The sequence below is a fragment of the Brachionichthys hirsutus genome, chromosome 15 (assembly GCF_040956055.1).
Source record: "Brachionichthys hirsutus isolate HB-005 chromosome 15, CSIRO-AGI_Bhir_v1, whole genome shotgun sequence".
Classification (NCBI taxonomy): domain Eukaryota; kingdom Metazoa; phylum Chordata; class Actinopteri; order Lophiiformes; family Brachionichthyidae; genus Brachionichthys; species Brachionichthys hirsutus.
In genome coordinates, this window is record NC_090911.1 from 6,464,503 (window position 1) to 6,490,886 (window position 26,384).

At 42.8% G+C, this 26,384-nt stretch overlaps 1 protein-coding gene across 1 annotated transcript in view; it reads left to right on the forward strand.

Annotated features, from left to right (window-relative positions):
- Window positions 1-25,286, forward strand: part of agap3 (ArfGAP with GTPase domain, ankyrin repeat and PH domain 3) — a 59,353-nt gene extending 34,067 nt beyond the window's left edge. The window contains exons 13-18 of the mRNA XM_068749352.1: window positions 4,526-4,681; window positions 12,863-13,017; window positions 13,452-13,542; window positions 13,929-14,151; window positions 23,426-23,681; window positions 25,015-25,286. Of these exons, the coding sequence (XP_068605453.1) occupies window positions 4,526-4,681; window positions 12,863-13,017; window positions 13,452-13,542; window positions 13,929-14,151; window positions 23,426-23,681; window positions 25,015-25,239 (1,106 nt within the window). The 3' untranslated portion in view covers window positions 25,240-25,286. The remainder of the gene's footprint in view (window positions 1-4,525; window positions 4,682-12,862; window positions 13,018-13,451; window positions 13,543-13,928; window positions 14,152-23,425; window positions 23,682-25,014) is intronic.
- Window positions 25,287-26,384: the final 1,098 nt, after the last annotated feature.

Sequence of the window (26,384 nt, forward strand, 5' to 3'; positions counted from 1 at the left end):
CTTAAGGTAACCACAAATGAGCTTGAATGAGGCAAATGAGCTGAAAATAGCAGTAGACTGGGGGGGGGGGGTTGTCAAATGATAGATATGCTGCTCGTCCTTGTCGAGGAGTGTCTCAGGAATCCGTGCATCGTCGCTGCAGACAGTTTGAGGCCTGAAGCGGCATCTTTGTGACTCTGAAACTTTCCCGGACTGTCTTATTTCCTTGCGGTTTAAGAATCTGCATTAAAGCAGCAGAATATATCTGTCGCCTAAAGGAACATTAGAAGGTAGAAACTTGATTGAAATTTGACCCTCTAATAATCAATAGGGGGTGTTTCTCGGTGAAGGGTGCTCATGTTTTTCCATTTGAATTGACTTGAACCGAGCCCAATCGCTCCATTATCCTTGGCGAAGGTTGCAGGTTAACATAAAATGTGATTCTGAGATGCAAAAGCAGCAGATTGATGATTCACTGGAGAATGAATGCGTCTTAGCCAGGTAACCATTTCCATATTATTTAAAGAATGTCCTCATTTGTAAACCTATTGGGCACAAGGCAGAAGCAGAGGCACTAACGTCTCTTGAATATTGAGCGGAGATTTTTGATTAAATCCCGGCCCAATTTTTCTGTTGCTTGCCTTCATAAGGAGACCCATTCTTAATGCACCAGATGCTTGTTTAGATCCTGCTCTCCTTTGAACACCTCAATCTCTAAACCTGAATTAAAAAGTAGAAGTCGGCTCAAACAGTCGTCTGGGGAATGTGATGGACAGTAACTTAAGTCAATCAAAAAAGTGTATGAAAAGATTACGGTATAGCATCCTCTCCATGCATTATGATTCAGTAATTAATTCAATGTTGTGCTGTTAGCAGCGGCCGTCCTCACAGTTCTCTTGGAAATTGACAATCTTTCCCATTAAATGATGCACTAAATTACTCTCTTTTGTTTTTGTATGAAATTAAAACACCAAAGATCTGGCTTGGTCTTAAAGAGTACCTTGATTTATAGTTTAGTTCATCAAAAAGAATCTGCATCACTGATTGTAAATGATGAATTGGTTCAGCCCATTTCAACAAAGCATTCTGGTTCAGTCTCTGGGTTTAATATGTCGTACTTCACAAACTGTTGCCCTGACAAATTAAGCAATTGCAAAGTTGACAGTTAACATTTTTTTTTTTTCTGTCATTTAAATGGAAAATGTAGAAAGAAAACATGAATTGAGAAACAAAGTTCAAAGTAATCATATATATATATATATCCTTTTCACATCTTATTCTTTCCATCTACGTCGACACGTTTATTCCTCTGTTCGAGTCATTTGAGTGTTTTGCAGGACATATCAGGACACGGGAAGTTCATGCCCAGATTTCCAGCACTATGTTTTACACCTTGGCCTCCTGATGTGACAGTGATAGCATGTGGGGCATTTGATTTCTACGCCAGGTCGTAATGAAGTTTGACATTTACTTTGGAGAGAGCAGCAGAGTGCGATCAGGCCTTGATTAGTATGCTCTAATTGAGGATAATAAGGGGGAGGCGGTGATTGTTTCTAATTTTTGCCATTAATTGCAGCCGTTGGCTTTGATTGAGGACAAACAGGTCTGCCATGTCAAGGGGCCTGGTGGAATCATAGTGCTCCTCACCCAGAGCCTCTTGAATAACAATGAAATGACTCCCCTCCTCCTCCTCCATTCCACCTTCTGCTTCTCTCTCTCTCTCTCTTCCTCAGATCCTTTTTTGTTCTCATTCATTCTTTTCATTTGGTAAAGGCAAGAGGCTGTTTGCAGCTCCCTCTTTGTCTCACATATGGTCGTCATCTTGAAGCGTGTTTAAATTGTCGTCTCTACGGTGGGAGCGTAATATACTGTAATCACAGGTTGGGCCGAAGCCTATTCTGCTACCTTGGTGATCTTGGCTGCGTCGGTGAGAGGCTCCTGAACCCCAGCGAGCTTCATTTCCCAGCTTGGTCCTGATGGCCCTCGTTCACACTAAACAGCCAGCTGATAATGACGCAGCGAATGGCGAATCAGACCAATTCTCAGCTTAAGAAATAAACTCCACCAGCCGTGCATAGTTTAGACCCAAAAATCACTTAAAGGGGGGAGAAGTTCTATAAAGCTATTAGGTCTCAGGTGCTTTGATTTTATTGCTCAGCGATATGTCCCGTAGTTTCCTCCGTTTCCCCACCTCGACACTTTCACGTTACTGATTCCTCGCGGCCTGATTGGTTCAAACAAAGGGAGGTGTGTGACCTCATTTATGTTTCAGGTGCAAGATGAGCAGGGCCGGGGTCATTTTCCACAACATTAGGGGCAGAAATTGATAATTAGAGGTGTTTATGACACGGTTGCGGCCCCTGAGGGGCAGCCCTCCCCTTTAACCTCAAGCGACATTAAACAAATGCTGGCTGTCACGTCGGAGGCAGGTTGGAGCTCAAGTCTTCCACCCGCCATACGGATCTGTGCTGGCGGGACAGACGTTGAGATGGAGAAGGAGGGGAGGAAGCAGAGGGGGGGCATATGTTGGACCCCTGTGCCCCCAGCTGTCTGAGCCAGCTAATGACTCGTCTCAGGGGGGCTGTTGTAAGAGAGCAGGGAAATTGAAACAGACGCCTCGACTAGGAGCTGCTACATGTGTGGCTGCGTGCTGCCATTCAAAACACCAGAGGGGTGAATGTATGGCGTCTTACCACAAGCACCGGTGTTATGTTTATTAAAGTCACACCATATATGATGTTTTCCAAGTCATATTTCACTATTTACACTCAAATACGAACGCTTCCTCTCGGGATGGTCTCCTCCCACTTCTTTATTGAAAGCTCATTTATTCTTTGTGTCATTAATGTTCTTTGCTTTTAAACATCAACTCTCACAAAAAAAATGAATCTTTGTGGAATATAAATATAGCAATGCTCATCTCAGGTGCTGTCTGTATTTTGCCCCCACACACACACACACACACACACACAATGCATCCCAAGGCCCCCTTAGCTCCGTGCCCCCCCCCCCCCCCCAACGTTAGTGCCTTCAATCCCCTGCTGAGCCCATCTTACTCCTCCAAGACGGCCCCATCTCCCTAAAGGTAATGACCGAATTAGGCCTAATGTTGTACACTGGCTAATGGCACAGTGCCGCACATTATAGCATGTGCAACTGGCAACGACAACAGCAATAATCCCCGAGCCCCTTGTCCTCCTTCACTCCACCCCTGGGGCTGGGATGGTGCACGGGGAAATGAATGGAGTTTGCCACACTACAATGAGCTTTTGATGGGAGACAATGGAGGAGGCTGCCAGCACCACACAGGGTGGTAAGAGGAGAGCAATATGGGGCCCATCTAACCGGCATACCTCCCTGCTTCCCTCAGGCCCCTGGCCCCCCGTTCCCAGTTTCATAATGGCATCCGGAGGGGGAAAGAAGGGAAAGTGATGTCAAATGTCAGGAAATCAGAAAGATGGCAAGCTGACACCCCCAGCTTATCCTCCCATCCCTCCTTTCCTTTCGCCCAATGGAAGCGCAGGTTAATATCACATTTATAAAATCACTTACAAGAACCAAAGCTGCTCTTAGCCCCCTGTCACTTCCAGACAGTCTTATGGAGAGCTTTGCCGTGGGCTAACACAGGTAACCATTTGTTCAGCGGTAGCCCCACACCTGTCCTTCACTCTACCTGAAGCTGCAGCCACACACTTACTTCTGGAGTTATACTTAAAGCTGCAGATGCATCCTTAGCAAGCGACAAGTCGCCTTTGCGTGATTCTTTCAGTGATTCTAATAGTTGTATTCAGTATTGATTGTCATCTCAACATTGCATTTGATAGCAGTGCGTACATTTTTGAAGTTGTCAGTTCTCTTTTTCTAAACCTGTTTTTACTTCATATTCTCGCAATGACACACCAAAGTTTTTCTGTTGTATGCTCATTTCTTCATTCTGGATGTGTGGCTTCAGATGAGAGCGATGATAAACGAACAGTCCTCATTAGGCATAAAGAGCCCAAATGATGCTGCAGCACTTCACCAGAGGAATTTCTGTTTGATAAATGATTAGATGATTTTTTGCTTTAAATCGAATTCTTTCAGACATTTTCTCTTCATCCAGCTTCTATAGTTCTTCTATGCATCGCCACAGTGAACACAAGCAATGAACCTTCATTTAGCCTGAGCTTTGACACACATTTTGCTGTCTGAGTGGAATTTTAATATAATTTCTATTTTATTTATGCATTCATGTGAAAACACAAAGGTTTTGAGACTTTTTCAACAACTTGGTTCAGGTTTGGGAAATTAAAAAAAACGACCCCGACTCGACGGTTCAGACCAAGCAAAGCTCAGAACTTGTGTAATAATGACCTGTCAATGAACCAGGTGCAAGATCATTAATGTCACGACGTAAACCTGTAAAACTGTCTGTACCATCAGGATTGCTTTGGTCTTTTAATGTCACTGAATTAAGATAATGTTTCCAAGTAAAAAACAAAAAAACCCAACTGTATTCATTTTATATTTTATATGGATTAATCTTCTTCCTTGTGTGTGTTTTCAGCCAATGGAATGAGTGAGCCAGCGAGTTCCAGTGTGGGCAGCGCCACAAGTCCAAAACTCGAGCCGCCTCCTTCACCACACGCCAACCGCAAAAAACACCGGCGGAAAAAGAGCACAGGCATCACCAGGCCAGATGGTGTGTCTGCAGGCTGTGAAGGTACAAAGCAAATTATGTCTCTGTACTTTGAAAGGATCAACATTTTTGAAGTGAAAGTTAATCGTCCATTGAAGTCGGAACGATACCCCCTTCTGCTATGTGCCGTTTTCCACCTATTTTATTTAACTTAACATGTACCGTACTTCACTTTTCTCATTTTCCCATATTGTTATGGAAAAACCTTTGCAACGCATGAATCGCGTAGATACCCAAACCCGATCGACTAAATTAATTCCTAATCTGAAATGGTTGCGATTGCCCACCGAACACCAAAAGCACTTTTTACGGTTTAGAAGCCAGAGAGATCCTGAACATCCTTTGAGGTGCATGAGTTCGACTCCCATTTTTTGGGTTTTTCTACCTGCACGGAGATGGCTGATATTTGGAGGACGTTAAACTCTCCTAGTAGAGCTCCTAACTAGCATATGAAAAAAGACATTTACTACATATACCTGCAGCGGAGTATGTAGATGTCGAGGGGATCTGTTCATATAAAAGGAATTGAACCTGTGATCTTATTCTTACGCATTCACTCATTCAATATTAAATTAAAGATTTTCCTGCCACAAAGCAGCTGCTCACTAGGTCCACTTCTCTAAATGACGATATTTCTTCAGCCGTTACGAAACATGAGCATTAGAATTTGCGTGTGGAGTACAAAAAGGTGTGTCGTTTTTGTGTCTCTGTGTAGCCCCCCCTACATGGTGCACCTTCATAGCCCCCGGTTCTTTCACCATCGTCTGAATGGCCGGCCCTCCTCAGCAGGGGAGTGGCGGTCGGATCTCCACCCAATTAATAATGATTCTCCAGCCCAATGATGAATGGAGTACCCTAATTGGATGGCATTGTGAAAACACTGGGACGCATTTCAGAGGCCATAAAACTGATGTCACCCGAGCAGGACGATCAATCACCAAGATTGATACGCTGGATAACAACAACAATGGCATTGACGCCTCCTAAATGGGGCTAAGCATTTATAATCATTATACTTTTTTATCATGGTCAGTGACAGCTTCTCTTTCAAGACTGAATGGTTCTGTTGACCACATTGTTGTTCAGAGTGGAGAGCGAGCATCATCAGGATGCCGGAGATGAGCGCTGGCCTTAGTGTCTGGTCACATCAGAGTACCGAGTTGACCGCCTTATAGGCTTGACTTAGTCTCTTTCATGTGCAGAAGTACTGCCTGAAGTAGAAGTAATGCTGTTTTATTAAATTAAATTACTTGGCTCTTAATGGGATTCCCCTGGCAGAGTTACACAGTCGCATTAAAACTCTGATTGAGCGGCTGGCATTATCACGCACAATCAGAAGTCGTCAATAAATGCCCAGCACATGAACAATAGAAGTCAGATTTCTCCTGGACTTCCTGAGGAGGAAGTCTTAAGAGCAATCACGACGGAGGAAACAGATTATGAATTTTTCTCACGTCATCAGGACTCGCATTGTTTTCTAGCTCTCTCGCGGCCCTCTGCCAGGTTTTCTATTAGCGTCTCCCTGTCTGTTCTGCTGAATGCACTGGAATACAGACATATCACTTAAATATTGGATTCACCCAACTCTGGCATGCGAGCCGTCTCACCTGCTGAAAGGAAGGGAAGGAGGGAAGGAGAAAAGAACGGAAAGGAGACGTCGGGTCCTTGAATACATTGCCATCGGTTTGTCTCATTTACAGAGCAATCAGACGCATGCAATGCAGGCTGAAATTGAATATTAGTAGTTGTGAAGCATCATAAATCAAAATGGTGTTGTGCGTGTTAAGGTGAGAAATATTTTTGCCCAACACGGGGACGTGCAGGATGCAGGAGCCTGGAGAAAGTGGTAACGCACCATCATTTCCGAATATGATGCGATGGTACTTAAGACTCGTGCACGGAAGCAGAAGTGAAAGTAATCTTACAAATATTTTAACTTGCATCTCACTTGGTGTGTTACTTTTATTCTGAATGAATATATAGTAAAAGGATAAGGGCTTTAAAATAGAATTGGTAGAAATTAAATCAAAGGCATATTTATTTGTAATTATTTTAAGGGTGACTCTGGATAATGTATCTCTGTTGCGTCTTTGCTGCTGCAGTTCCGTAAAGGGTATGCACAATGGACACAATTCCTAATATCCTATGCACTGTCTGAGCTGTGTGCTGTAATGAACTTCTCATGTGCTTAAAGAATGATGCAGGATGCATGGCGAGACAACTGACAGCCCCGTAATGTGTTTCCCAGCAGCCGCCCGGCGACGAGCTTTCTCGGTGTGTCGCTTGCCATAAACCCACTGGAAAATCGATGGCCGATAAAGAGTTGTGTTCAGGGGGAGCCTCCTCTGATTAATGCAGACTGTCAGGGAGCATCATTAATGTAATTCTCTTTAAATAAAAAAATATCAAATGCTCATTGTTTAGGTTTTTTTTGCTTGTCCAACATGAGCATAAAGGGAGGTGCAGGAATGGGTGGAGATTGTCACGGGAGGTTTTATGGATGAAGGTGTTTATTCCTGCTAAGGTCACATACACCAGCGAGTAAACAAGCTTTTCCTTGGATGCCTTTAATATAAATAAGGTGTTTCTGTCACAAGTATATCTAGCTATTAACAGCTAATCATCAATCGATTGTAACACCTCTAAAAGTGAAGGAAGTAAAGGGCATGCTTTGTTTAACGAACACAGAGGTTGAAAGACCTCTTCTACTGTCTAACAGCAGCAATTACAGATGGATGGATGTGGAAATGTTTTTTATGTGTAGACAAAGTGAACTATATTTAAAAGAGAATCCAATAAGAGGATGCTGATGTAAATGTTTTTTTTTTTTTTTGCTACATAATCTGTCATTATGAAATCAGAGGAAATCGCAAGGTAAAACTAATTTGTTCTGCAGCACTAAATGTTGACTTAAATCTATCCTGGGAGGAAGAGCTGAGCAGCAGGTGCAATGAATGTCGCCTGCTGTGCAACAAATCAAAATCAATCGCTGAAACTGCAGATGTGCCTTTTGATACTTCAGGAATTTTAAGCATTTTTTAAAATTTAATCGAACCGCCAACCTCTCGATCGCAGGACGACCTGCTAAACCACCTGCGCCACAGTCACCCTGTGCAGCGTCAAGGTTACGCAGGTTACATTTAATCCATTTTATTAACTCACTGGGAAAAAACATTTGGCGACTGAGATTGCTCTTTCTTCATATCGTCAATGGCCCATGGACTGTTCTTTGCAATTCGCATTGTCTGCTGTTAGCCCAGATAACTCCGTGGGCTCTTCTTCATTTTCAGAATCTTTTACTTCTTCTTGTCTTAGTGATTCCTTACTCATCTCCAACATGTCGTTGTCATTCAGGAGGGCAGCGCATCCGTCTATCAGAGCCTCAAACTCATCCTCGAAGCCCTCCCCACCTCGGAACTTAGCCAAGTCGCACAGACGTGGTTACGGCCGCACTTTGACTGTCTTTAGAGAAAAAGCCCTTGTAATCATGACCGCTTCAGGCCACAGATTCTTGCAGCAAGCGTTGATCGTTTCAGATCTCATCTCAAGAATTTCTCCATTTATCTGGCTGGAAAAGTTCCACAAAACACCGGAATTAATTGAAGCCGCCTTACGAACGAGGTAAACGCACTGATCATGTGATTCAGATCTTGCGAGTCTTTGCCAACCAATTCCTCTGTTAGGATTAGGTAGTAGTTTGCTCGCTGCAAAATAAGATGGTCGCTATGGCAACTTCATAAGTATTTTTGTTTACACCACGCAGCTGCTCCTCCAGAGACCACGTGAGGCGGTGCAGTCATTGCTCCCTTGGGCATGAGGCTCTTAATGAAATCCTGTAGAGTGTAATGCCCTGTTATTTTAGAATCCAAGCGTGTGTGCACACTTTAGATTGGAGAGGAGATAATCTGTGGAGATTTTTCATTATGCGTGTGATTGTTTAGGATTTTAAAGCTCGTATAGTGTGAACCCAATGGAACAAACTCAGTTTTATTCTCACTCAACGGATTGGATCATAATCCCAACCTGTATCCATTGTCCATCCAAATATTCTTAAATCATATATTGTCTGCCCCCACTTAATCTAGTGTTCATTTTAGTGAACTGAGGGTTAATATCCTCTGGAGTCCAGCAGAGGATTAGGAAATGGAGGTTTAACTGCCTGTGCTAATGGTGGGTGTTTATCTCAATACTTTGTTTTGTCACTCCCCGATTCGCTCTCATTTCCGAAAGCTGTCCCTGGAGCCTGCGCTCTTGTAATGGCTTAGCTGTCTGAGCGCCACAGTATGGAGAAAAAGGAATAACACTATTCTCATTTGGGCTCCATACACACTGCCCACAGATACGTTGTATAATTAGCCCTGTTTTCATTCCGCTCTGTTGTTAAATGCACCAGCTATTAGAGTGGCAGTATTGGTGCTGATTTCATGTGCTTGCTTATCGTTGGAAGGTGTGTTGGACTTTTTGTCTGAGCATGTGCATGCACATGTAGAAGTGTGCAGACTTGTGTTTGTGCACACACAAGCGTTCGTGTGTGTGTGTGTGTGTGTGTGTGTCAGATAGATAAAGAGTGCGCTCTATCTTTCGCTCCCTCCCCGCTCTCTTCTTTCTGAGTTTGGTCGTGGTTCCCCTGGGGCCCCTGTCGCAGTAATGGCCTCCTCCTGATTGCTCTGATACAGGTTAGGAATATTGGCTTTAATGATGTGTAAAATGAGCAAGCAGTGCCTGTGACATTTACAGATGGCGCCGCCTTGGCCTGTTCTTCCCAACTGCTCGTTAATTCACAGGAACGGCGAGCACTTCTTTAAGTGACTGCCTGATGTATGCATGTGACACAACACAACACATCCTGCACACCAAAACAATAGTTCACCTTATGTACCGCCGCACCTCGTCATCATTCCAGCCAGGTGTTCACACGAATGGATTAAAAAGTCCTCAAGGCTGAGAATGTTTCGTTGGTTGTCTCTGAGGGTTTGCAGCACTGGTCTCCAGGGTTTTGTTTTTTTTGGAAAGCTTAGACAGAATAGATGTTGCCTGCCATGCAGACAGAACAGCTGGGCTCAGCACCAAACCCTCCAGGGTTCTAATATGGTCCACAGGTCCTCACCGGCGCATCTGCTGCACGCACACAGCAATAGAGGCGTCGTTGTCCTCACGTCACCCTATTTTCTCTCACGTTTGACTTTGATTTTCAGGTTGAAAAGAATTCAAAGGTGTAGGAAAATGTGTCTTTTGGCACTGAAGCAAGTTTTCAAAAAGGATAAGATTTTCTTTCGTTGACATACTTATTAAGTAAAAGTACCGATACAGCCATATAAAAATACATATCAAAGTGATCATATACTTTATATATATATATATATATATATATTTAAATACACATGTTTTTCAATAGTTTTCATGTTGATCTTGATCTTTTAATATTAGAGTTCGTTGATGTATCCTTAATGCTTTACATTTTCCTATGGCGGTTCCTAAAAGGGAGGTCGATCAAAGATGTTCAACGGGTTACATTACATTTACGTTACAGCATAGTTGTCACTTCGCATAGAAGTGCACTACAGATGTCTCTAAATTGAACAGCCCCACTGAAAACTCAAATAAATGTACATAAATATGTATGTTTTTATCCCAGTGAAGTGAAATCAATGCACGACCCAATGTCATAAACGATTCGACACCATTTATATCATGAATGATTCAGAATGGGATAAATGGGAAATGTGAAACTGGGAATAACATTGTGATGTCACTCAATAAGTACATTGATATGGTTATTTTACACTAATTTGATTCAGTGGTTGAGAGAGTTCCTCACTTCGTAATTTTTTTTACTCAAGGTTAACCGTTAAGGCGACGATGATTTTATATTTTCACAACTGATCACACGTTTACATCTTATAAGTCGGAGGATTTTTACTGGCCAGACATTCTCTTTATTAAATTGTTCTTTCTAGAAGCCATAAAGTTTCTAAAAAAAAACCCAACATAACTGAGAGGTACACAAACAGTTTCCTGATAGATTTAAACGATGGACAAAGATGTGTATCTTCCGCTGTTCCATCATTACGCTTTAATTTCCTTTTTATGACGGTATGTTAATTAAGTAAAATCATATTTTGCGCATTCTTCACAGTTGGCTCCTCCGTTGGTTTTAAATTGCGTTCTTCCTTGTCCGCCCACTGGCAGAGCCATGCTAATTTATTTCTAATTGGCAATAGCTTGTTGACTGTAGGCTTGCAGAGTGATTTGGTCAGGAGGTTAATGCTCATGTTAATGTGACAAAACGATCGTTCCTCTGCTAGCCATGTGCTAACTGCAACTCTTGAGTAATAACAGAGGCTCTAATGGCCCTTTTGCAAGCCCATCATGGCAGGTGCTGTAAGATGGCAGTGACACCTTTGGCACATTGTTCATCTCAGATTTACTGTCTCTGTGAAGACTCTCTGACCTCGCCATCTTGCTTTCATGGAGCAGAATTAATCTGGCTCCTGGATCTGACTAACCTCACTGTGAGCAGCATTAACAATGGCGTGCCGGAGCTGCATGCAATGACGATATCTGCATTGCACACAAAGATTCCTGGTGCACTGTCTCTTTAGTGGCTGCGGCATGTCTCGAGTGTGCATTACTACGCATGGAGAATTACTTTTGTTTTCCCGTGTACACTTATCGTCAGTTTAAGAAAGCAGCCATCCGTTGCTTTTTTAATCTCCAAAATGAAAGTGTTTTAATGCCTCCAATTTATTGCCTGGGCAGCCAACAGAATAATTAGCTTTATTCATTTTGTAAAAAAAAGATGAAAACAAGTGCAATAACATTTGGGCCTGGAAACCACAAATTATAATCAAATGCATTAGTTTTTCTACCTGAAGTTATATTGGACAAGGAACAATTGATTTCTATGTGTATTCCAAGTTCTTTCCTTTTTTTTATTTATTGTCTGTTCCTAGATTCTTGTAAATTGACTATTTATAACATCAAACAGAGATTTTTGTATTATATTCCCCTCCAGTGCTTTTAAAATGTCTCGCCCACATAAAGACTTTTTCTCTGTAAGTATAAATAAAGAGGCTTCCAAGCTTTCATTGATTCTCGGCGACCTGTAGTCGATTCCACAAACTAAATCAGATAATTGAAGTCGGTGTCAAGCTAATTGGATTATTGCTTTCCCCCTTAAGAGATGGGCCTCGACCGCCGCACAGGGACGGCAACATTAGTGCCGTTTTCTCAGACATCTGTCATTTAACATTACAGAGCTGTGTCTCGCGCCAAGGGGCCGAAATTGATTATGAATTTAAAGTGTATTAATTTGGCTGATGATTTTATCATCATTAGTTTGCCGTCATTCTGTAAATCGGTGTCAGAAAGAAGCAAAGATACATTTTGTATATCTAAAAATAAATTTCAGTCTTAAGTTTCTATTATATTATAATAAAGCTATACTGAAAAAAAAACCCATCCCTACTTGCTTCAAGGCCTCCAAACATGGTTTATGCAAATCACCTGACTATTTGCATAGTCATAATTAGGTAATTACAAACCATTTGACTGAGTTCAAGCCTGTGCATGTATGAGTCACATCGTACAGTATGGAGTTAACGCATTTCTTCCGAGCAGCAGATGTTTTAAAGCATGTATTGGAACCTCTTATTTGAAAATGACTTGTGAAACTTTCCAATGAGTTCCTACTAAAACGGCATAAGAGAAAAGAAAACATATGCAAAGCAGGTTGAGTTTCTGAGTTGCTGCTGAGCTGTAGCATGTAGCATGGAAGAAACATCAAACTCTGGATCGGTATAAAAGTGGCGTCACAGTTTTTGAACATTGCAAAATAAGACTTCTCAATATTTCAGTCTATATTTGAGAGACATTTTTTGAGCCCCTTTTCCCAGAACCACTGCAAAATTGAACGGGTTCTTCCCTGTCGACCATCCAATCCTATCAGACAAATACTGGGGAAACCATAAGCTCAACTGCCATTATAAATTATTATAAAACAAACACCTAATTCATTGCATGTTGATTTTGATCGTCCATGCCAATTTCTTATCAACAATTTATTGAACACGTCCTTGTTCGACTGAAGCCATTCCAATCAATCGTCTATTCCGGCAAGCCTGAGCCTCAGTGACTGATTGGTGCTTTCACAACCAGCATGCATGTTACTCAAGTAGCACGTTATTGGTTCTTTGTGTTTTCCAGAGCAAGAGGATTCCTTTGAGTTCATCATTGTGTCGTTAACCGGTCAGATGTGGAACTTTGAAGCCTCTACATATGACGAGCGGGAGCTGTGGGTCCAGGCTATTGAGAGCCAGATCTTTGCCAGCCTTCAGTCTTGTGAGAGCATTAAGAACAAGGTAGGGCATATCGTGAGTCCCGCAAATCAGAAGGACTGAACAGCATTTGGTGATTAGCGTCTAATTGCAGCATCGTCATCGTCCCGCAATTCTGCTGCTTCTTTTACATTCCTCTTTTTTCATTTCTTTCCTTTCCAACCCATATTGTGCCCCCCCGCCTCTTCACACCCACTTCAAGCTGTCACAAGTGGGAGGTTGTCAGACAGGTGCACCGCAGTGTGGGGGATCTCTTATTAGAACTGACAGACATCAGAGATAGAACACGGCTTGTGTCAGTATAGTGAGGAGACACAGCCTCATTTTCATATTCATTTTTCTCCCGCCTCAGTCTTTTCCGAAGACTTTAAAATATCTTCCCTTCCTTTCCTCACTGAGTCCAGCTACTCTGTAATAATTAGTTCCTGCTAACTTATTTTCTCCTTCATTTCTTACAGTCTCGGTTAGGCAGCCAAAGCGATGCAATGGCCATCCAGTCTATAAGGAACGTGAGGGGCAACAGCTTCTGTGTGGACTGTGATGCACCCAGTGAGTAAACGTCTGATTTATCAGTCATTAAGGAAAGAGCTTCATATGGAAAAAAAAGAAAATCCAGAAACATGTGATCGGTGTGTGTGTGTATATCACATCATTATAAATTATTATTAAGTTATTATTCCTCATGTTTCTCTCAGCAGTTTTCCACATGGCGACTGAACGCTGCAGCTTTTTCTTTACCGTTGTTTTACCATGCTTGGTATTATTTATAGTTACAATCAATAAAATAAGTGTTGCTGTCAACATTGCTTAATTGCCTTTTTTTCATGATTAGACAGTCAGGATAGTAATATATTAAAACACAAGAAGAGTGCAACAGAGGGTTCCAGTACTGTCTATAACCCTCTTCTCACTATTTCTTATCTTGTGTCTTGCAGACCCGGACTGGGCCAGTCTGAACCTGGGTGCCTTGATGTGCATTGAGTGCTCTGGGATCCACAGGAACCTGGGCACCCACCTGTCTCGGGTCCGTTCCCTGGATTTGGACGACTGGCCTGTCGAGCTCAGCATGGTGATGACGGCCATCGGTAACACGATGGCCAACAGCGTGTGGGAGGGAGCTTTGGAGGGCTACGCCAAGCCGGGGAGCGACAGCGCCAGGTTAGCACCCTTCTCCAAATGCGAGGCGCTGCTAAATGAAGCGGGCAGAGATTATAGAACGAGAAGGGGAGCACTGTCTTCTCTCCATTAGCTGCCATTTATTAGCCACCCATTTCAGCGCAAGCGATTCACATCACAAACACAGCAAAAGAACCACCGGGGGTCCAGAGATGTCTTCCTACGGCGCCTTGAGGAATATATCTTATGTTTGAGCATCACATAAAACATATACATTTACATATACATATACACGCACCGATAATAACGCCTCTGCTTTGACCCAGTTCTTTTTATTTATTATTTATTGCCCATTACATCAATTTGCACTGAAAAATACCCTCTTCTCACTTGAAATATAAGCTTTTAAGCTTTTGCATAATTTTTTTTAGATATTTTTTTTTATCTTAACAAATTCCAAAATAAACCTACCGGTAACCTTTTTATTCCAATTTGACATTTAGGTACCCACATGAGCTTAATATTTGACAGGATTATGGAATTTTCCATAACTTATTTAACAACTTAAACAATGACTTCTTAATCAGAATCAGAATCAGAAGTAGTTTATTATTTAAACATGTAGCTCTTCCATTATACTTTGCCTCCTAGCCCACGCTTCCCTCCCAACTTTTCCCAATGACGATCTGTTTCCCATTCTTCTGAGGTACCCAGATCTGGTAGCAGGATTGTTTGTCTCTTAGTGACAGGTGAGATCTAGTGTCCCAGTCTGACTAATGACCTACTGTGTGGCTGTGCAGGTAATTAAGCACACCATTATGGCTAAACCCCACCCCAAGAGCCGGGCCCTCGGGCCCCAAGCTGCCGTGTCACATATCCATCACACGGGGCCGGGTCATCACTCTGTCTGTCACAGCAAAGATTGTCTGTAGGGTCTCCCTGGTGGCATTAGACTGCTTTAACATCACAGCTTTACAACTTTGTTGAGAAAAGTAACATAACACCAAAGAAACACAATTCTTTTTGTTTTTACTGCGGTTGTTTGTGCAGCTGCAGATATGATCACGGAGATATGCATCTTATTAGCTTTGACATTGCACTGTTTCCCTGCAGAAGCAGCATATGTGTTTGTCTTCTGTTGTCTGTTGGCACGAAATCTCCAAAACCTTTACACTGAAATTCACTGTCTGTTTCTGGAAAGTTGTTTAAGATTTAGATTTTGTAGTTTGTGCAGCATTTTGTTTTCCAACTAGTGCTTATTTGGTGGTTTTATTGCAGGTTTAAGGGGGTAGAATAATGATGAAAGTGGAAACAAGTTTGAAATGTGAGGATTTTAAGCTTTTCTCTGCTTATAGTGTTTTAAGTAAATCAGGTATTCGAGAGATTTTGGCTTTTTTGTTGGCCTTTTTTTTGCACTGAATTTGAATTCTCATTGGATTTCTTGTCTCTCTGTTTTGATGAAAAAGAAATTTGAGTATTAAGTTATTGTTTTATACAGTTAATATAAATTGTAGAATAAACAATATTAGTTAAGAACGCATTGAGAAATTGCTTCTTGAGTCTCTGAATGAAATTTAAGAACGAGAATTTACAGTCAGTGAAGAATTGATTCATATTAGAAACCACATATCCAATAATGATTGTGCAGATAAAATGAGGTTATCATTAATCATGTACATGGTACAAGAACAAAGTTAAATAGTGACCAACCTTGCTATCTTCAAGGTCTACTCCAAAACCGATCTGAATCTTACATTTCTAAGGTCAGTTTTGAACTTGTTGGACTCCACCACTTTAAGCCTTTTGTCAGAGGAGCAGTATAATCCTACTTTTTGGTTGTTTTTTTCACATAAAACCACCAACAGTTCAAATAGAATAGTCTGAGACGCCTTTTGGAACATGCTTCTGGTTGCTAGAGACTGATCTTATTTCTCGCCTGGTTATCTTGAGCCCCATCCTCTCGTATCCATCCTGCGCTCTGCAGCCAGTTCACGACTGAATGATGGCCTACAGTTATTTATTGAATGGTATCTGTGCTAAAGTGCACCACTCCGGCGTTGATGAAAGATTATTGATGTTGATTCCTCTCCCTACCATTGTCAGTCGTACGTCGCCTCGAGCAGGAAGGTTCTTCATTGTCTAAAAAAAAAAAATCAGATCTTATCCCGCAGCAGCGTCTCGATTAGTTTTCACTGTCATACAATAAATCTCATTTGCAGCATTACTAATCTTCAGACAAAAAAAAGCAGAAGTTGTAAATATCATACATGGCCACTGTTTATTGAAATGCTGATGATTTTGCCACTGAGGGGACAATGTGCCATACCCCTTGTGGGGTTAAATGTTTACAATTATTTTTGGTTTATCTTGAATGATGAATTATAACCAATTTAATGGGATTTTTTTCTCTCTCTCTCCCTTTCTTTTAACATCATAAATCCTGACGCGACTGTCGGCCTGCGCTCCTCTCAACTTAAACGGAGCACATAAGAAAGGGATTTTAATTGTGTCACACGGTGACACGTAGCAGCTTTCTGATGGCGCCCAGGCAGGCAGTGTATGGCTGCCGAGTCCCACTAAGCATTAGTGACACCTAATCTAAACGATTCAGTAACTACCTGAATATCAACTCACTGTCTGATTGAATGTCTCCTGCAAGACTAGCTTCACCGCTTGCATTTTGAGATTTGACTTAAAACCATTCATCCACCGGCTTGAATGAGCACAGTGTGCAGGTTTGTCGTGCGCGGAGCCACACAGGACAATAAAGCCTGCTGGTGAACACCAGACTGATTGCAGGTGTCAGAAAGGGAAGCATATTCATATCTATGCATATATATATACTCATAGTAATGTCAACCCATTAGATCTTAGTATCGCCATCTATAAAACAAGGCTTTTAAATGTTGTACTTCTTGTAAACTATTACTGGGATTTGTTTTTCCAGGTGGCAAAAAAAAAAATAGTCATCCTCTCGGCTGGTGTTAATTCCTTTGTTTTTGGTATTAATAAGCGTCACACATGTTAATCCATCAGTAAATTCTTTATCTTAAACTTTCTAATTAACCATCAAGCCTGCCATTCTAAAGGTTGAGAAGTTGTTAATTAAGGCTTTAAATCATTAAAGTTCAAAATGGATTAATGTGAGATTTTCCCAGATTCTTTCTAGGACATAAAAAGAACAGTCAAAGCTGGTTCTGTTATATGGCGTTATATGGCGTTATATGGCGTTATATGGCAACTGGCCTCGTATTATAGCGTGTTGTACGATGGTGAATCAGAGAGGCCAATAAGCCTAACCTTGAAGTTAGGCTCAGATCCAGTTGCACGTGCGAGCATCAGTTTGTGCAGGCGCTACGTTGCGGCTGATCGCCGTCGTCAGCATATTAGAGGGGAGTTGTGTTTCTAATTAGCACCTGGGAGTCCTCGTGTTTTTCCACATCCGCTCTAATTGCTTGGCATGTTCGTGTTAGGGAGGGGGTGGGGGGCGTAGAGCGTTTAGATGGATAATGTGGGGAGCTCCAACATCTAACTTCACCCTCATCCTCTACACACACACACACAGATAAACACAATCCCAGCGAAACACACACACATACACAGACACCAGTTCTCATTTGGGGGAGATGTCCCGAAGCGTGGACGGATGTGGACGGCTATCCCTCACTGGCGCGCTCCTCTCACTGTCACCCTCTGTAGGCTCCGAGCCGCCCTCGGCCACCGGCAGGTAATAGCTCTGATGAGAGCCCTCCACTTTGTTTCAGAAATAATTTGCCACTCCTGCCGCCTGCAGGGGCTGCGCGGTAATAAAAATGAATCACACCGCTAACCTCTCCAACCCCGGCCTTACTGCCTCCTATTAACCCCTTCTGCTATGGCGCGGCCCTCTTGGCTCGTCTTATGTTTGTTGTGTTTACAACAATGGCGCCCTGACCATCAGAGTCCATATCTGGGATTTATGTGATTCAGTCCGAGCCAAATGCTTCTCACAGGTTAAGGGAGCTGCGGCGGCAACTCTCAAAAGGGCTTTTGGAATAGCCGGCCTTGGCAGGAGCTCTGGTGGAGGAAGAGTCATTAATTAAGACAAACGAACGTCTGGGTCTTTCCATGTCACCACGCTCTCTCTCTCGCTCTTTCTCTCTCTCTCTCTAAATGGAACCCACAGGTCAGTAATTAGCCCTGTGTGGAAGGGGTGACACCACAGTCACTAATTGCCCACATGCTACTGGGTTTTCAGAACCAGGCACTCATAGAGCCAGAGCAGATTCATGATGGCACGTTCTGCTCAACTGTTCATTTAGTTTTTTTTTTTTTTTTTTTAATCTTTACATTCATCTAATCCATGAAAGCCGCTTCACGTGAACCTGATTCTGAAGTGGGCCTGTGTGTGAAGTGGGCTGCATGCATAAGCAGGTCATGCGCTATCGTCCCCTCAGCTTTGTATGAGAGGCGAGGGTTCAGCAGGGGTTAACAGCATGAGCGTTTAAGGGTGTTGGTCTTACTGGCACAAAAACACAGCCACTCCATCACGAGGAGTCTGACAACCTCATTAATGTCACAATATATTCAGCTCATCTCTGCCTGCCTTCGGCGCCCAGATGCTCTCCTATTGGCCTCTATTGAACTCAGGACAACAACCGTTTGAGTTGTGGTCATCTGTTCACGCTCTGGAGGCAAGAAAAGTGGCATCTATTGCTCTTGTAAAAATATTTATCTTATATCTTTTGCAGCTGATCTTCTCCGAGCGGCTTTCCATGTCTACACTGTACCCGCTGGACCGTGGGGGGGGGGGGCTTTTAGCACTTTAGTTGCCGGGTTTACTGTGTTGCTCCTTCATTTCTCGCCCCTAGCAACCTTTGATGCTTTGGGGCCCAGCTTTCTTTCCCTGGGGTTTTTTTCTTTTCTTTTTTCATCTCCTGTCTTCTCCCCCTCTCTGTCTTCCTGCTGCTGTCCCTCTTCCACACTCTTGTCTCATTCGTCCCCTCCGTTTGTGGAAGTGAATCTGTTGGCTGCATGGGAATTGGTCCCTTACAAGTTGCCCACCCCCACCATGAGGTCTGTTCAGGCTGGTCAAACCTCAAAGATCCCTCCTTGGACACCACCACCACCATTTCTCCCCTTCACTGCATCCATTTGATGTGACCGCAGTGTCTTTGGATCCTCCAGGAAGAGTAGGAGGAGCCCCGGAAAGCTTTGATTGTTTAGGAGGACTGAGTATGTGTAAAGGATGCCTAGTGGTGGGACGGACTTCCTCCTCTTCCTATGGACCAATGCACCTTTACTGCAGCCAGTCAGATCGGTCATTCTGTGGCTAGCCCACCTCTGGCTCCACCCCCGCCGTCTCAGTTTCACTTCCCTTCTTATACATGCCCATTCGCCTTTGTCTTTCAGGCTTGACTAATTATCCTTGTTTGTCCCTCTTTATTTGAATGCAGTCATGTGTTCCTGACTCTGTGGGCTGGGTTTAGGAGAATCATTCCGCCATTTGCCACTTAATTAAGTCAGGGTCAGGATCCATTGCTCAACGGTGAGCTGAAAGGACAGAGCTCTAATAGAATTATAAAAGAGGCCTTTCTGTACTGTTGAGGCTACCTTTATCTAGATGGGCCCTGCGCAGCCAAATGAAAGGAGACACCAGCTCTGGATAGGAGCCCATTTCCACCTTGGACTCTGTAAACATTTCGATATTTGCCCAAGGTTCCTTTCAAATAAAATCCGGCATTAGAATTGGTTATCTGATGTGAGACACTGCTGAATGATGTAGGGAGCGAAGCAAACACACGTGTTTTTTTTTTTTTTTTTTTTTGTGGAAAGAGGCACTGGCATTTTTATTGGGAATCGTAAGCTCCCCTCAGTCCCCTGAGCAACAGAGAAATTTAGAACAAGCATGTGTTTAAACAAGGGTGGGGGAATCGTTGTGTGTGTGTGTGTGTGGAAGAGTAACCTTCAGTTCAATTTCCTAAATATCCCCCCATGCTGTTAAAATTCACTCTCCTTTCCTTCTCCACCTCCCCTCCTTCTCTGTCCCGGCACTTTGACATGCTAAATCTGCTGATTTTATTTATCTTCCTCCTGCGGTGAGGAAGTGTCCTTTTCAAGAGTCTCCGTTTCCCCACCGACTGTCTCTAAGCCCTACCTCTGTTTGGATTGTTTTTCTATTTCCAACAAAAGACAGAGGCGGGATTACCATTCCACTTCCTTTCACGCTCGTCTGTCCAGGGGCACGCTTTAAGGAATTTTTCAAACCGCTGCTTGGCTGCGTTTGCGGGTTTTTTTTAAGTAGAGAACTGTGGTTAAATTTAGAGTCCAACATCAGCAAAGAGCGAGGCCTTTCCCTGCATGACTTTGGGGCTGATTTTGTAGCGGAGGATAACAAAGTGTCCTCAGGACTCCTTTCTTAGATGTTGACGTCTTCCTAATGGCCCTCCTCAGCCTTTTTGTGTCACGTCTTGGTGCCAACTTTCTGCCTCATTTAGCTCATATCAATTCACTGGGCCATACAAATTTAGCATCTCATTCATGGCCTAGCTTTCTGAAACAAACAGTTCTTGGTGAACATTTTTAACCATGCTTGGATTTATTATTTAAATCAAATATAGTGTGGTTTTTTTTAATTTATTTATTGGCTTGCGGTTTATGAATGCATCTTGTGGAGTAGGGAAATTAAAAAGACAGCACCGGAAATAAGAGGGGAGGACGGGACGGCCCCTTCCTGCTCTCAGTAGTCCCATCAGTTCTCAGGCCAATTCATTTGCTAACAGACTTGTCCACACATAATGACTGGGTAGGGATTGATGGAGGTCTAAACACCGTAAAACGGAGCTGCTGAAATTGCCTGCCATTTGGCTGTATTGTTGCTCACAGAATACCTTCTTCCTGTTCAAAAGATGTTCAGATCGTTTAAGAGGGCGAAGAACTTTCTCTCCATGCTCTTCACGGATATGCTGATTTCATGCGACAGCTTTAAGATGATGCGGGTGAAGGTGCTTTCAGGGCTCCTGGTGTCTTTGCAGTGAATCGATCTGTGTTCAGCCTGTGATGAAGACCTGCACATTTTCCATCCCATCCTTTAACTCGTGTAGTTTGGGGGCAGTGCCAGACTGCTCTGCAAGACAGACTGCTCAGTGAAGTGAGCATGGCAGCTAACATATGAGTCGAAAAATTGTTGCTGTCTGCGGTAAGCTGGCAGCCTCGACACCTTGCTGCTCAGGTTGTAATAAAGGAGAGTGACTACTGTTGGATTGGTTCCTGCTGTTCGAGCTGCTGCAGTAGCTCAGAATGCTATACCACATAAAACCCAGAGGGAATACTTTATTTGATTTCTGGTGGGGTTCTCTTTTGTGATAGCTCGATCTGTGGGTGACCCTGAATAAATAAGGCAAAATTTCAAATGATAAAAATGTTTGTCCAATGAATATCTAGAATATATGCAGTATATTGACTTCACTAAATGTACACATTTGAACCAAGTAGTTTTGTCATTTGATATTTCTACTATTTCGTTTTTTCTTGCTTCCATGGCAACGTTGTTTTAGCGTGGCTCTGAAGGATGTTCGTCATGTCTGGAGCTTTTTTTTGCAAATTATACATTCTTTGTTTTTCCGGTTTCACTTATAAACTGTTGCCCTGCGATGAACTGGCAGCTTGTGCAGGGTGTCCCCTGCCTCTCGCCCATTGACTGCTGGGATTGGCTCCAGCTTGGCCCGCGACCCGATAACGGATTAAGCGGTTGGGACAATGAATGACTTATAAACTGACTACGAAAAGCAGTTGTGGCTTTTTACTATGTTGTGAACCAATTGGGTTTTCTTTCCATGGAAAGATGATTATGATGTAACAACATAGTATGTAGCAGAAATGATCATTATTCTAGACTGGCAAAGGAAAAAGATTATTTTGTTGTTGTTGTTGTTGTCATCATCAGATGGCTCCAGACCAGAAAACAATGACTTAATCCTACAAGTAGGTCTGCTTAGCCAGAACTGGATTGAATAAGAACACATTTATGAACCGCACTGGATGGCATTTTCCATTATGAGGAACATCGGCGCTGAAGTTTATTTAAGGGAAAGCATCAGTTTCATCATTTGAAGGCAATTTTGTGAATCTTTGATCACCACAAAGACATCATCATGTTTAGCTCTGAGATGGACTAATCAAACTAAACGTGTCTGCAATGTAGCTTTTTGCTGTTTTATACGTCCCTTTATATCTGAGGATGAGTAACGAGTCCAATATGTAAACAGATGCATTGATTTTATTTTTTGCATTGTTCATCTTAAAGCTTGGTTTTTGTAATTGAGTTGTATGTTTTGAGTTTGCTGTCGCTGTGATTCTATTGGATGACTGTGGATTAGCTTGTCAGCGCCTACTCGCTGCCGAGCCGAGGCCCGTTGTTAGAGGGTCCCACGAGAGTCTTGTCTCTCCAGCCAGCGTCGGCGCTTCAACTTGTCTGTGCAAACCTTCTCCTGTCTGTCACTCACCCTCAAATCCAAACAACAGCCTCTTTCTGCTAGCTCTTATCACACCGGCTGACAGGGTCACCGGGTTAGTGCCACACTGGGCATGCTCAGTCATTCACATATTGATATTGATTTTTTTTTTTCTTATTTGGGAAGTTTGTACGTTGGCAAAGAATGAAACTGGAGGGGGGGGGGGGTCAAGACTGGGAGCAATAGATAGAATCCTGGCGATAGAGGATGGAGCCTCTTTTCTCCACTGCAAGCTAGAGTGAAGGAGCCCTGCATCCTGCCGACCCTCCCTGGCTGCCATTCAGCCTCATCGATTGGACTCAGGGGTCTCCCATGGGGTGGCTGGAGCTTAGAGACACACTGTCTCTTTTGTGGAGGGCATCCACCGGTTCAGACTGACAGCCGACGGCGCTGATAAAATACACCCCCCTCCCTGCTGTATTGTCCGCCGCAGACACATGCTGTTCAAGATGTGTAACCTTTAGAACGCTGGCTGGGCTCTACCCGCCGCTGTCGACCATAATCACAAGGAAGTGGAATATTGCCCAGAGCATCATACCCTTTGGAATTCTCCTATCGCTGCAGCCAATCTCACTTTATTATTTCCCACTGTCATGGTGGTGGCTGTTGGCTTTCCCATACTTAATAACTTTGAAATGTCATCTTACGCCACTGAGTCTCCAAGGCCGATTACTGTAATACTTCCCTTGTGTCTCCCTCCTACCTTTGTCTCGAGATCATTGCCTATGAATCACGAGCTATGCTGTGAGAGTGTTTTAACTTAGTTTGCTGACAGTGTTTCACCCTGCCTGACCTGAGTGTCTCTGACACTTCCTTCTCTCCAGGGAGGATAAGGAACGCTGGATCAGAGCCAAATACGAGCAGAAGCTTTTCTTGTTGGGACTGCCCCAGTCAGACGTGCCCCTGGGGCAGCAGCTGCTTCGGGCGGTGGTAGAGGATGACCTGAGGTTGGTGGTGGTGCTTCTTGCCCACGGCACTAAGGAGGAGGTTAACGAGACCTACGGGGACGGAGACGGACGCACTGCGCTGCACCTGTCCTGCGCAATGGCTAACGTGGTCATCGCACAGCTGCTGATCTGGGTGAGTTTGAGAGAGGAACGTCGGTGGTGGATGACTGCAATTAAGTTCGGTGTATTTAGCATCGGTTCACAGTCAGGCTTGTTGCCACTTGATTTAGTTCCATAAAGAATGTATTACATAGGCCAGCCAGAGACAGTGGCTATGAGGAAAAGACAGGGGGCAGAGATGAAAGATGCTGAGGTTCTCCTTGGGAGTGACCAGGTTGGATAGGATTAGAAATCAGACAATAGGAAGGACAGTGAAGGTTAGACGTTTTGGAGATTCCCCTGATATCTGCAAAGACACAGAAGGACGCCATTCACCAATCAGCCAGGAGAGTCGAGGTCTAGAGAAGATTAACTCAAAGTAAACCTTAAAATGGATAGTAAACTAAATCAAGTATATAACAGTAGATTAAAACATCTAGAATGCATGTGTATACAAAAAAAAAACTACATGATAGCCATGACAATTTAAAGTAATATTTTAATACTTTAATTTATAGGCAGCTTTTCTCGGATACATTTTCTGTAAGTTTCACTGAAAAGGAGCAGTTCATACAAGGAAATTCCTGTTGCAGTGCCTATAAACGCAACACAACCAACTCAAGTCTAACCAAAATAATTGTCTCAGCCACAATTAGTATTAGATTACACACTTCCTCCCGAAAACACCTCCTAAGTGCTAACAATCTACAAACCCATAAAATTTAGCAGCACCATTGTTTTCCCAGAATCACAGATTCAACGTTGTAAAGTTCTCAATACTATTTGGAAGAAATTCCATTGGAGAAATACTGAATTACCTTTTTTACTTTCTTGGCCCCGCCAGTTCATTTCTAATACTGTTTACAATAACGTAGCTAAAAAGGAGAAAATTGCCGTAATAAAAAAAAGTTTTAAACACTAACCAAGATTTCCAAGATATCAAATACCCCAAGTACGGCAAATGTGTGTGAATAGCAAGATGAGCTTTTAAAGATTTCAAATCCAAATCAAATCCAGCTTTTTCAAAAGGATGATATCAGTTTATGTTTTGGGTTCTCCAGAAAAGGTTGCCTCACCCTTTTGAAGAGGACGGTAACAAATTTAGCTCAAAATATACATATATATATATATATATATATATAAAATACTTGTTGCAGAAGTTAAGAAAAAAAAACTAGAGGGAAAATTCACACAAGATGCTAACCTTGATCTGTGCATAGTAGAATTTGTTTTTTTTAAACTCCGTGGCATTCTTTATTCATTTAGAAATGTAATGCATACTCTTAATTCTACATATTTTGGGTTATATTCCTTGAGATTTCTCCAAAAAACGTAATTCTCGTGTCTGTTTTGGATTTCTCCAACAGTATGGCGTGGACGTGAAGAGTCGGGACGCTCGTGGCCAGACCCCGCTGTCCTACGCTCGCCGGGCAGGAAGCCAGGAGTGTGCGGACATCTTACTTCAACACGGTTGCCCGAACGACACTGCGAGCCTGACCTCCATGCCCACGCCCAACATGAGCCGCCGCAACCCCAATATCAACAACAACAACGCCCAGTGCGAGCTCAACCGTAGCATCAGCATCATGTAGGAGCCAGACAGCAGCTGCAGACGACCCCACACGCACCCCCATCTCTTCCCAGTACTGCAGTCCACAATATTTCACACTGTGTGCCCCCCCCCCCCCCAATGAAGAGGTACCAGGAGGGATGGACGCACTGTTCATATTCCTCTACGCCAAAAGAAGTTGGCATGTTGAGGTTCAGACATTGTACATTTGTTTTGTTTTATATATTTTGTTTTTGGTTTGTTAAATTGAATCAGTGTTGTCTGAAAGGATCATCAAATTCAGCTTTAATCTTTTTGTTTCTTAAATGTCAACTAAATAAATGACTTGGCTTGGTATTCATACCTACCCTACGAAAAGCATTTCCTTAATGCTTGAACATTTCCTTTTATGTCTTCCCCTTCTGCAGTGTGAGCTGATTTCATAATGAACAGGAATGAGAGAGAAGCTTCCCTCAAATTTCCGAGCTTAGGCATAATAACGGAGAACTGTGAGGAATAGTTTTAAAAGTGACAAAACGGGAAAGAAACTAAATCTTCCGCGCTATCAGTGGCTGTTGCTGCTTTCGTAATGACGCATGTCTTCAACACAGCCATCAAGCTCTTGACATATTATTCATACACAAAGCAATGCGATTATAGTTGAAGAGTCCAAATGATTTAGATCCTTAATTCACATGAAAATGGGTTTGGATCGTCATAAAGTAGTTGATTGCAGAATTTCCGTCGGGTGAAAGTGAATCCTTTTTTCTTCTTCTTTTTATCACCCTTATTGTGATCCTCCAGTAAGAGTGGCCGTGACTATAAAGGAATTAAGGGCTTAATGTTTTATGACCATTGAGCTGGATGTCTTTGTAAGCTTTCCTCTTCAATCAGAATCCATTCAAACTGAAAGAAATTGTACCAAATGTGATGTCTTTGTCGGAGTAATTTTCCAATTGACCAGATTGTTTGGATAATTGTTTGACACCGTTTTAAACTATAAGCCCAGTGGAACATCTTTTCACTTCTTGTAACCAAAGGCTGCATGATTGAGCATTTTCTCTTTTCTTGCTGTGAAATTCTTCTATGTTGCCGTGTGTGTGCGTCCACACATAGCTGTATGATATGTGTGTGTGTGTGTTCATATGTCTTCGTCTGCAGGCGTGTGCAGCAGAGCACAAGTGGGCA